This window comes from Ceratotherium simum, chromosome 6, assembly GCF_057802395.1.
Source record: "Ceratotherium simum simum isolate JZ-2026a chromosome 6, ASM5780239v1, whole genome shotgun sequence".
In the NCBI taxonomy this organism is placed as follows: domain Eukaryota; kingdom Metazoa; phylum Chordata; class Mammalia; order Perissodactyla; family Rhinocerotidae; genus Ceratotherium; species Ceratotherium simum.
This window is the reverse complement of record NC_141905.1, coordinates 59,070,393-59,082,787: the sequence shown is the minus strand read 5'-3', so window position 1 is coordinate 59,082,787 and position 12,395 is coordinate 59,070,393. Positions and strand designations below refer to the sequence as shown.

At 36.0% G+C, this 12,395-nt stretch overlaps 1 protein-coding gene across 6 annotated transcripts in view; it reads right to left on the bottom strand.

Moving 5' to 3' along the window:
• R3HCC1L (R3H domain and coiled-coil containing 1 like) overlaps nucleotides 1–12,395 on the bottom strand; it is a 94,839-nt gene that overhangs the window by 9,972 nt on the left and 72,472 nt on the right. For 5 of the 6 annotated variants that reach the window (XM_087432400.1, XM_087432398.1, XM_004427929.3 and 2 more), the window contains 2 exons: nucleotides 5,280–5,455; nucleotides 520–590 (listed from right to left, as the gene is read on the bottom strand). In XM_087432400.1, the coding sequence (XP_087288526.1) occupies nucleotides 520–590; nucleotides 5,280–5,455 (247 nt within the window). Of the gene's footprint in view, nucleotides 1–519; nucleotides 591–5,279; nucleotides 5,456–5,807; nucleotides 10,178–12,395 lie in introns of those variants that run through there. The other variant, XM_087432402.1, reaches the window with a different exon arrangement.

Here is a 12,395-nt window from a genome sequence, read left to right as displayed (position 1 = left end):
GTTTACAGACCCGTATTCTAGGTGGTTCAAATGGAAACCAACATCTCTAATTTCTTTGAAAGCCTCTGCATCAGATCTATCATGAGGCCAATGATACATTTGAAAAGGCCGTATCATATATTCTGAAAGTAGGTATTACTATCTCTCACTGGATAGGTTAAAGGGCTAGTTCAAATTCATTTGTCTGGGGGGTGGAAATCACAAATATTGTAAGATTTAGTCACACTGGCTTCTTAAATCTCTACCTATAATCTGTTTATGCACTATCACAACGGACAGTTATGCAGCAAATAACCCTGGAAGGAGGTGACTCTCTCTCCAAATACCACTGGATGAAGGTGAAAAGGGAGAAGGGGAGCACATGGGTACCAAAGTACTATGCCTCAAAAACCTGTATCTGTCAATTACCTATACTGGCTGAATAAAATGCCAGTTGGCTGGAATAGAAGGGAAATAAGAACAAGTAGCAGCAGAAAATGGACAATAAGAAAAGAACCCTGAAATCCATTGGGTGAATACCTGTAATCGGACTGGAGAATACTCCTAGGGCATGTGTATCATCCACCCATTTAATATCAAATCCTTTCTTTCTGCAACAAAAGAACACAATTTTACTTCTTAAAACAAAATTTACTTGTATGAAACATCTTTCAAATAGTCTCATAAAGCATTTCACAATGAGATAGAAACACTCGACGAGTACACAGGTGGAATGGGGATAATGACACAAGAAACAGCTTGGAGGACAGAAGCAGCCATTGAATTTTAAAAGCAAATAATACCATCATAAAGAACTACCTGGGAGTATTTTACATTCCCAGCCATTTTATAGACATTAACTAATTAATCCTCACAAGTCCCTTGGGGAGGTAAAGTATTTAACGCACTATTTACAAGAGGTGTTCTTATGAGCATGGAACAAGAAGAGGTGGAAAGAGGAAGCAGAGGAGGGGTAAAAGAATATTAGAGGACGAGGCAGGCAGGGAAGGTCACCTGGATTTAATGCAAATGTAGGCTCAAGGACAGAGACAGATACAGAGAGGGAGCGGGAGAGTCATTCAAAGCAAAAAAAAAAAAAAAAATCAAGTAATGGAGAAAAAGCACAAGTATAATCAAAGAGGCTGACCTAGTCTTTCTTTCTTGTTGTAGAAGGGAAGTAAGAAAGGGAAAATAAGAAAGAATTGTGGCAAAATCAGAAAAATTCAGGATAAAAGAAATCAAGAGAAATAGCAGACCAGATTAGAAAGAATCAAAAGAATGACCACTAAGTACTTAAAAAAAACACCTTTATTTTGGAGGATAGCTATACAGTGAGCACAAGGACTATCAGGATGATGACAATGATAGTTATTTTTTCAGCTAGGAGCTTAAAACTGCTCACGGACTCAATACAGTTCTGTGGAAAGAGCACACGTTTGAGGGTCAGATATAAATGGACTTAGGTTCTGCCACCTCGTGACCTTGGGCAGGTTTAACCTCTCTTGAAGCTAAGTCTGCTCATCTGTAGAAATGGGCATAGTACCTTCCTAAAGAGTTGCTGTGAAAAATGGAAATGAGATCATCCATGACAAGGCAGAGAGCACGGTGTTGAGCGCTTAGTGAGCATTTAATAAACGAATGGTGCTCATTATTTTTTATTATTAACAGCAATATTCATCAGGAAGATTATAAATATTGATGAAGACACTGATTAAAACATAAAGTTGACTCTGGTATTTAACTCACAGGTGTTATTATAAGCTTCTGCACCCTGCCGTTTTCTTTATTTTTATAAAGCACTATAAAGAAGAAAAAAAGACAACTGCTAAAATATCTTCACTCTCTAACAACCAGTGAAGGAAAAAAATTCCTTTGAGGGAAAAAGGAATCAAGGAGGCTTTGAAGGTTAGTTAGAGAATTTCCTGAATGCAAGGGTAAGTTTGACCATGGCATAAAATGACCACAGGAGTTGGAGACTGTGAAGAAGTTCAATAGTAGAAGTCTGTATTATTAGACAGCTTGCAAAAAGGATAGAAAAAGACCTAGATGGGTTCTAGAGGGCCTTTTAGACTTTGGAATTTCATAATCCTTTAAAATGCTTCTCTTTTGGGAATATTTTAGGGTTTGATAGAAAAATGGTCTTGCAGGTAAGATTAGGAAGAAACAAAGCAAAGGGAAGTTAATAATTCATAAGAATTGAAAAATAATCATTATTAATAATAATCTAAGGTAGTTCTAATTTGGGATTTAATCACATTGACTGCTTTTTTAAATCTATTATGTGTTTTATATGGAACAGGCCCTGATACTGGGTCTTAACATAACTGTAATGATTTAGACTAACTAACCTACACTATATATTTAGAGTAAGGTCTATGGCAGAGAACTGTCCTTCAGGATCCAGTCACCCCTTCTTTCTTTTAGTTATAGAACTGATACTCCCCACCAACCAAATTTAAGTGAAGTACATGGCTGCTAGCTAGTTTTGCCTGTTCTAGAACTTCATAGAGTAACAGCATGCTTGTTTTTGTACATAAAGTTTCATTGAATACAGCTATGCTCCTTTCTTTACATACTGTCTACGGCTGCTTTTGTGCAACAATGGCAGAGTTGCCTAAAATATTTACTATCTGGTCCTTTAAGAAAAAGTTGGGGGCTATAACCTAACTGATACAGAATCTTACAAATCAAGATGTATATCAATTGAATTTTAAATTTAAATCTATAATATCAGACAACAGACCTGGTTCATTTTTAATATCAGGATTGGAGCATTAAAGTATAATCTTTCTTGGTATTGACTAATTCGGATCCTGAAAATCTTTTTCTTAGTAACTTTTTTTCTGGATTATTTCTTTATTCCTGAAGCTTATTTTTTCTTATAACCTAAAGATACAGAGGTATACTTCTGACTCTTTTACCTTCTCCTACATATATGTATGAACTATATACATAAGAAGAGTTAGTGCAATTGTTCTCAAACCCACTTATATCAGTTTTATTATATTTTGACTACATGACTTAATTAAATAAAATTTAAAAAATGAAATATGAGGGTGAAAAAGAACAGTTGCTGTGTCTATAAAAACTTAATTGAATGGTTTGGAAGACTGGAGTAAGGTGAAGCCACTAAAAAAAAACACACAAAACTATTATCAATTTATGTTTGGGCAAAATAGCTACAAAAGACAGAGAAAACATTTTAACCTATAAGGAATATGCACTCAGATGACTCTGAAGGTACAAGTTCTTGCTCCACTTTAAAGAAATGAAACTGAAAGTCATAGGTGATATATTGTGAGGGTGATGTACAAGAACTCTTCCATCAATAGACCAACAACTTAAAAAAAGAAGGCTTTGGCACCACATCAAAGACCGGCAAGTGAACTGACATTTATACATGTTGTTAAAATAAACTAGTTGAGACATATAACAATCATTTTTTTATCATTCTCCACTCAACTATTTCTCCAGTGGTCAGAATAACCTCAAATCAATAATTTAATATACAGTGCTCCTGGACTGTTGGGGGCCTTTGGTGCTTGGCAGAAGAAAACTCATATCCTCTCAGGAGAAATCCTCTTCTTTTATTATAGGCCTCAATTCCATAAATAAATTCTAAGGAAAATGGTCAGCTCACAGGAAAAAAAATAACTAAATCTCCAAAAAAGCAAGGCACTATAAGAGAGAATTTGCAGAAACAGAACTAAAAGGACTTCAGAGAAGACTATAGAAGGTCTATGTTTAATATACTTGAAGAAAATTTTAAAATCTTGAAAATATTTGGAGAAAATAAGAAACTAAAAAATTGACCATGCAGATTTGGAAAAAAAAAATAGAGAACTTTGAAAAATAAAAAAACACAAAACGAAATTTAAAAATTCAATGGACAAACTTAACAGCAAATTTAACACAGCTGAAGAAAAAATTAGTGAGCTGGATAAACTAGAGCTAAAGAAATTATTCAGAATGTAACAGAGACAAAGAGATGGAAAATATGAAAGATAGGTAACATGAGGCTTAAGTGAGAAGGTCTAATATACATTTAATTGGCATCTTAGAGAAAGTAAAAGAGAGAGAGAGACTGGCATAGAGGCCATATTTGAAGAGATAACGTCTGAGTGTTCTCCAAAGCCAATGAAAAACACTAATTCACTGATTTAAGAAGCCCAAATAATCTCAAGATGAATAAATAAAAAGAAACACAAAACCACATCATACTGAAAATGTACAATACTAAAGACAAAGAGAAAACATTAAAGAGCATCCAAAGAGAAAAGACAGATTACATTCAGAAGCGACAACTGTTAGACTTTCAGCTGGCTTCTCATCCTCCACAGAGAAAGCGATCAGACAGTAGAATAATCAAGTTCTTGAGAGAAAAGTAATCGCCAACCTAGAATTCTATACCCAGCAAAAATGTCTTTCAAGAATGAAGTTGAAGTAAAGCCATTAAAAAACAACAAAAAAACCCCAAGTGAGTGTGTTACCTGCAGACTGTTACTAAATTAAATGCTAATGAATGTTTCCTGTAGGAGGAAAAAGATTTCAGATGGAAGATATGAGATGCAAGAAGATATAAATGAAGAACACAGTAAGTGGATAAATCTGAATGCTGATTTTATAAAACAATAACTTCAAATGGAGTTTAAAAAGGAAAAAGAAAAAATTAAAAAGAATCAAAATACTCCATGACAATAGCATACTAGTTGGGGGTGGGTAAGAGGTGGGGAATGGTATTGGGGAATGGAGTTAAAAGCCCTTATAATGTTTGGAAAGAGTATAAAAATATTAACTTTAGCCATTGATAAGTTAAGCATGCACTTTGTAATTTCTAAAGTAACCACCAAAGAATAGAAACAGAGTTTCATTTCCCCACAAAACGGAATGAGAAAAAAATACCTCATCAATCCAAAAGAAGGCAAGAAAGAAGAGAAAAAGATGGGACAAGTAAACACACACAAAAAAGATGGTAGGCATACATCTAAATATATCAATAATTACAATAAATATAAATAGACTAAATGCACCATGAAGACAGATTTGGAAGTCATCATTGATGATGTTCTTCTTAAATGCTAAAATGGGTCTCAAAAGACTATTTGGCATTTTTAAGGAACTTAGAAGAAAAAGAGTGGTTTGATACATAAGATTTCTAATGCACTTGAAAAAGGCAATAAACAAACGATGCTAAAGTAAATAACAGAGAATATGAAAACAAAAAATGATTTTTCAGAAGACATTTTGAGAAAACTTCATCCCATCTTCCCTAACATTCCCAACCATTTGCAAATACTTACTGATAACTGCAGAAAACCCGTAGGAGGTCTTCAGTACGAAATTCTTGGGGAAAGTCATAAATTTCAATGACATGTGGGAATTCACAATCACTGAGGTCAATATCAGGAACTTCATGGTTGTAATAATCAAATCTAGATTCCTGGATGCTTTCTCTATTCTTCATATTCCCTGATAACTAGGGAGGAAGAGGCATGTAACAACTGTTACATCAAGCCAGGGCATTATAAAATATCCTACCATAGATAAACAATCCTCCTCCTTGTCTCCATGTTCCTATTCCTTAACCTTGAGCATTGTCTCTGTATTAATGCTGTTTATGAATACAATAATGACCAGGGGTCTATCACCCAGTTTATATTAAACACGTGGAATACTCGAAAAGATGCTGGAATTCCAGCAAAGACAGGCAATGCGTAAAACTTAACTTGCATCTATCAACCACTGTGTGAGAAAATGTAAAATGATTAATGTGGTGATTTACAAATCGCACATTTCAGAAAACAAATTTCAGAAAATAGCTGAAGAGATGAATTAACAACATTTGTTTTATTTGAGCTTATTGATCAGGCTCATCTCATAGTTTCTTTTCTGAAAGTGAACAAAAACAAAGCAAAATTTTTAGAAATGAAAACACTTTCTTAGTCCACCTTTTGTTGAATGTAGCGTATTCAAAGCAATTTGTTAAGACATTCCCACATAGCAGGTTAGTAAAGGAATTAATGGTAATGAAAAAAACTTAAAATTCGACTATCCTATGAAAAAACTGAAGGCTATTAACTATATCACATTGGAAGCAAGAGCAGAGTAAGGGAAAAATGGAAAGCAGCAGCAAAGCCATCACAGCCATTTTGTTATTCTCACCTGTTATAAAACCTAGATGCTAGCATTGACCCCCCCAAAGCCCTCAGACCCAAAAGTGTCTTCTCTCTGTTAATCAAAAGTTCACCTAGATCCCTTCAAGCTTTCCCTCTTTTATACTGTGCCTCTTTTCCCATCAAGTGAGGAAATGAAAACTTACAATGCCAAGAATCTATCTCCTTTCCTTGGAAAAGTGAAAAATGGATTCAAGAATTTTACTCAGGAAGGAGGGATTGGGGAAAGTGATATGGGTAAAATCAACAAAAATGTTTATTTATTGCTGTGTCTCAAGTTCCTTTTCTCCACTAAGCTTCAGTTTTACATCTAAAAAAATGGGAATAGTAACAGCACCTACACTTATAGATAAGTAATGTGGATTAAATTAAATGATATGATGCAGTAAGTGCTTAGCATACTGCCTGGCACCTAAGTATTCAAGGAATTCAACCATTTTAAACAAATTTTAACTGACTGCTAAATCTATTATAGGCCAAGCACCATGTTATTTCCACTCTGCTTAGAAAGCAGGATGAGAATATTCCTCCTACTGTAACAATGAAAAAAGACCAGCTGATCCACAAAATCATATCTTTTCCTGAGCTCACCAGACAGCTGAGTATACAAGACAACCAAGGAAACTGAAATCCACAGAATGACAAGTCCTTCCAAAGAGAAGCACAACACAAACTGCTTTGTCTTTGGCAGACCACGGGAAGAAGTGGCCACTGCACAAGTGGACAAAACCCTAAAGTGGGCTGGTGTATCAGTTTAGAATAACTCAGAGCCCCAGAAACAAGGGGAGCCTGCAATCACTTGAAGTCCATCCTTATGCCAGTGCCACAGCGTCGTGATTACTGTAGTTTTATAATAGGTTTTGAAATCAGGAGGTTTGAGTCTTCCTATATTCTTTTTCAAAATCATTTTGGCTATTCTGGATCCCTTACATTTCCATATGAATATGAGGATCAGCTTGTCAATTTCTGCAAAAAAAGGGGGGGGTAGCTGGGATTGCATCGAACATGTAAATCAATTTGGTAAGTATCTTAACAATATTAAGAAGAGATGAACATGGGATGTCTTTCCATTATTTAGGTCTTCTATAATTTCTTCCAGCAATGTTTTGTAGCTTTTCAGAGTACAAGTTTTATAGTTCTTTTGTTACGTTTATTCCTAAATATTTTTTTATGCTACTGTAAATGGAATTGTTTTCTTCATTTCCTTTTTGGATTTCTGGCATTGACTTTTACTTTGCAAAAACCAAACAAAACAAATCACTGCATGTCCATGCGTTTATAAATTGGGGCCAAAATATGCATTGTGAGAGGTAAACAATACACGACTACAAAATACCTTGGAAATATAAATCCTAAGAACCAATTATAAAGAGGAAGGAAAAGAGAGGCAGGATGATCTGGCAAGAAAATATGATTATGGTCCTTTGCTCTAAGCTGCTCAGCAAAATTGAACTTGTATACTTATATTCCATTTGTGGGGTAACTATTAAGCATTTTGGCTTCTGAGACTGATTAAATGCAAAGTGTTAATAATAGCCAAACATATAATTCTCATTCTACATTTCATGGAACAATAGATATAAAACCTACAAGTTACTAACTAGTTTTTCCTGTTAACACTCAAGACTCCACTATTCTCAGGGATTCCTAACTTCCGGGATTCCTAAGAGGAGGAAGAACTTCACTTCATTTCCCCATGGTACCGATATTGTTGGGATTAGCTTACATTTCTACTGGTAATACGTTTTTTAATGGACGTACAGGGGTAGATGGGATACTGTTAATAGCGCTTTCTCTCCTGCGAATCTCAAAAAACATGCAAGGGGGCCTTGGCAGAGTAAAGGAGACAGGAAAATGCAGCATAGAAGGGAGAAATGTCTAAGAGAGGACAATATGGTATGAAGTGAGGACCAGAGCAACACTGTAAAGGAAGGGGGAGGGGGGCAGGACCACTGTCATTGAGAGATTAGACATGGCAGACTAAAAGATTTGATGCATTGATTATGTAGATACCTTTGCAGCAGACCTGCACTGTCCAACACAGTAGTTGCCAGCCACAAGTGGCTACTGAGTACTTGAAATGTGGCTACTCCGACTTGAGATGTGTTTTATGTATAAAGTACACATTGGGTTTCAAAGACTTAATACAAAAAAATTGTAAAATATCTCATTAATAATTTCTTATATTGATTACACGTTGAAATGATATTTTAGATATATTAGATGGAAAATATATTATTAATTTCACCTGTTTCTTTTTACGTTTTTTAATGTGGCCACTAGAGAACTTGATACACATGGCTCACATTTGTAGCTTGCATCATATTTCTATTGCAGACAACTGAAATGTTTACTGTAAGACTCACATGTACTGAGGCAATACTTGCTATATCATCAACGTGAAACCTTCATATTGTAAGACCCACATATATATTTTTCTTTTTTATGGGTAAGAAATGTTTAATAAGGCAACAATACAGGGGGAGAGGTTTCGAATTTGATTCCTCCTGATCTATTATATTTTACTTATTTATTTTTTGTGTGAGGAAGATTAGCCCTGAGCTAACAACCAATGCCAATCCTCCTCTTTTTTGCTAAGGAAGACTGGCCCTGGGCTAACATTGTGCCAATCTTCCTCTACTTTATACGGGACGCCGCCACAGCGTGGCTTGACAAGCAGTGCATCAGTGCGTGCCTGGGATCCGAACATGTGAACCCTGGGCCACCAAAGTGAAGCGCGCACACTTAACCGCTACGCCACCAGGCCGGCCCCCATCCTCTATTATAGACCAAGGGAAAGTCTGTAAATAACTCAGAGCAAATAACTTTGAGTTATGAATCACAAACATTTTAGGATTTTTACCAGTGGTCTGTCTTGCTATTTATAAAGCATAAGTGAAATCTGAGTGTTCCTTCATATGCATAACCAGCTACCACAAAACCATTCAACTAAATTAAAATTACCTTCCTCAAAGTGAGGGTTTTAAGACTCTTACAGCCTAATAGTCTGGTCTTGAAAACAAGTCTATTATAAAATATTACCTGACTTGCTATGACATAATTGCCCTGATTCCTATTTGTAGAGGGAAAAAAGGGTGGAGAGAGTAGAAGGTCAGCTAGGCACGTATCACTGAGCTTCTAATTTTATGTTATTTTTTGTTTGATCCTTGGTTCTTCTAGAAAAAAAAGGAAAAGCAAAAAGTTCTAAAGTTATAAGCCAGTTACTCTCTACAGACAAAAAATAAAAATATGCTACATTATTTTGGAATAAGGTTATCTTTATATCTCTGTCAGATGGGCAGTTTCTATTATCCCAATTACAAAGATGGAGACTTGCATCACAGAAAGACTAAAGGATATCCCTAAGGTTACAAGTCAAATTACTGACAAAGTTGGAATCATAACTCAGGTCTCCTGACTGCTAGTCTAGTATTCCTTCCATAACATGACGAAATAGCCTTACAGTGAACAAAATCAGAAACAGTGGGTGTATCAATGTTCAGGACAACTAATTCTCTCTGATTAAGGATTTATGGATATAAGCCGTTCTAGGAGGGAGGGAGGGAAAGAGGGAGGGAGGGAGGGAGAAGATGTCATACAGACTATAGATTTAACTTCCCAAAACACTGCTTTGACCATATCATTCCCTTGATCAAAAATATTCAACGGCTATATTTAAAGCTCTTATAATCTGGCCCCAACTGTCCGGTGGTAGACAGAATAACGGCCTCTCAAAGATGTCCATGTCCTAATTCCCTTAACCTGTGAATATGTTATATGGCAAAGGAGAATTAAGGTAGCAAATAGAATTAAGGTTGCTAATCAGCTGACTTTAAAATAGAGAAATTATCCTCGATTATCTGGGTGGCCCAGTATAATCACAAGGGTCCTTAAAAGAAGAACAGCTCACAGGCAATAGAGTCAGTGTGTTAGAGTGACACGATAGAAAAAACACTCAACTGGCCATTGCTGGTTTTGAAGACGGAAGGGAGCATGAGCCGAGGAATGCAGGCAGCCTCTAGAAACTGAAAAAGGCAAGAAAATGGATTCTCTCTTAGAGCCTCTAGAAAAGAACACAGCCCTGCCAACATCTTAATTTTAGTCCAGTGAGACCCGTTTTGGACTTCTGACCCCTAGAACCGTAAGATAATAAATTTGTGTTGTTTTAAGACACTAGTTTGTGGTAATTTATTAAAGCAGCAATAGTAAACTAATATACTACCCTTCTAGCTTTATCTCATGTCATCCCTTAAAATATGCTACATTCCAACCACAGAGTAATACTCACTATGCCTAAATAAATCTTGCTTCTTCCTGCCTATTGCTTTGCTCACATTATTTTGCAAGTGCTGATATATGTCAGTTTGCACATCTCAAAACACCAGCCCATTCTCTAAGGACATACTCAAATGTCACCTCTTCTATGATTCCTTCCCTAAATACCCCAAAGCATGTATAATCTGACACTTCCTCTATACTTCTACAGCATTCACCTCATCTGTGCTACTTTTACAGTACTCATTACACAACACCTTATATTACAGCTAGACCTGTCTCTTCCTCCAACCTTATCCTGACCACCTAACCGCCCATCCAATAAACATTTAATATGTTTAACGTACATTAGAAAAAGAACTTGAACAAAGAATTTTAATATGTAATAAAGTTATAAAAATGAAGAAAGTGCTACCAGTGGGTAGAGGAAAATGAACTTTTCTCATTCTTCTTCACTGCCCAAGTAAAGAAATAATACAGAGAAAAGGCAGAGAAAGGTACCATAGGTAGAAGTATGCAAAGGCAAAAAAGGAGTGTGGTATTCCATGAACAGTTCAGTGTGGTTACACTGAATAACGTGAGGACTGGGGGAGCGTTATGGGCTTAACTGTATCCTCTCCAAATTCATATGTTAAAATCCTAACCCCCAGTACCTTAGAATATGACTGTATTTATAGGTCTTCAAAGAGGTAATTAAGTTAAAATAAGGCCATTAGGGAGGGCCCTAATCTAATTATCAGTGGTGTCTTTATAAGAAGAGGAAATTTGGACACAGACACAGCGGGAAGACCATGTGAAGACACAGGGAGAAGACGGCCATCTACAAGCCACGGAGAGAGGCCTCAGAAGAAACCAACCCTGTTGACACCTTGATCTTGGATTTCTAGCCTCCGGAGTTACGAGAAGACAAATTTCTGTGGTACTTTGCCACAGCCAATCTGGAGTACTATGTTTTGGCAGCCTTCGCAAACTAATACAGCGAGTAAAGCTGGAGTTTCTGTTTCCTCATCAACATTCTGATTCTATAATTCAACTATAAGGGACATGTCATATTTATCCCTATATCCTCCCACTGCACACATTATTTTGCACAAACTAGGCATTCAATAAATATTTGTGGAATGAAAAAAAAGCACATGCCTCAAGTTAATTACTTTGTCCAAAGGCATGTTAACAAGACTGATTCTACATAGAGCCCTCATCAATAAGGATTTGATTTATGCAACATACAGTTTTTAAATGATTCTGGGTGGCATTCTGAAATTTCAAAAAAAAAAACTGACACCTTCTTTCCCTTTACCAATAAACTTTAATTGCTCTGGTTATATAAATCAGGCAGAAAATCCAAATTAATAAATTATAAAAAGAAAACAACAACAATAAAATTTCAAAATAGACCATCTAAACTTCTCAGAGTGACAAATTTAGGACCTAAATCTGAGAACATTCTGTATTTTTTACAAGCTGTTTCCACAGCCTGGAATGCCTTGTCTGCTCCTGATCTTTCCTCTCCTTTAAGATTCAACTTCAATCTTCATCTCCTCTTGAAGCTTTCCTTGCTGACTCCAATCTGTGGTCTCTCCTTTCCCTATACTACAATACTGTTAACACTTAGCAGTTGGATATATATCATATTTCATCAGTTCTAAGATACACATCTTTTCACATTTCAACATCTCTGACATCAAGATGCATCTTACAACATGCATATTGTCACTGCTTTTCCTGCACATGCATGAGCATCAAAAGTACCAGTAGTAAAACTTGCAGAAAGGTTGGTCAGCAATGTGGAAGAAAATCCGGATATAAGAATACCTCTATGTAAGTGCAAAGGTGGTTTAAGAATTCAGCAACAAAGATTTTTGCTCCTTTTATGTATTCTTTTAAAAAACGCTGCATCACCAAAGTTCTTGATGGCACAGAAGATGAATCAGCATAAAAAGGCACCAATATCAATAACTGAGACAA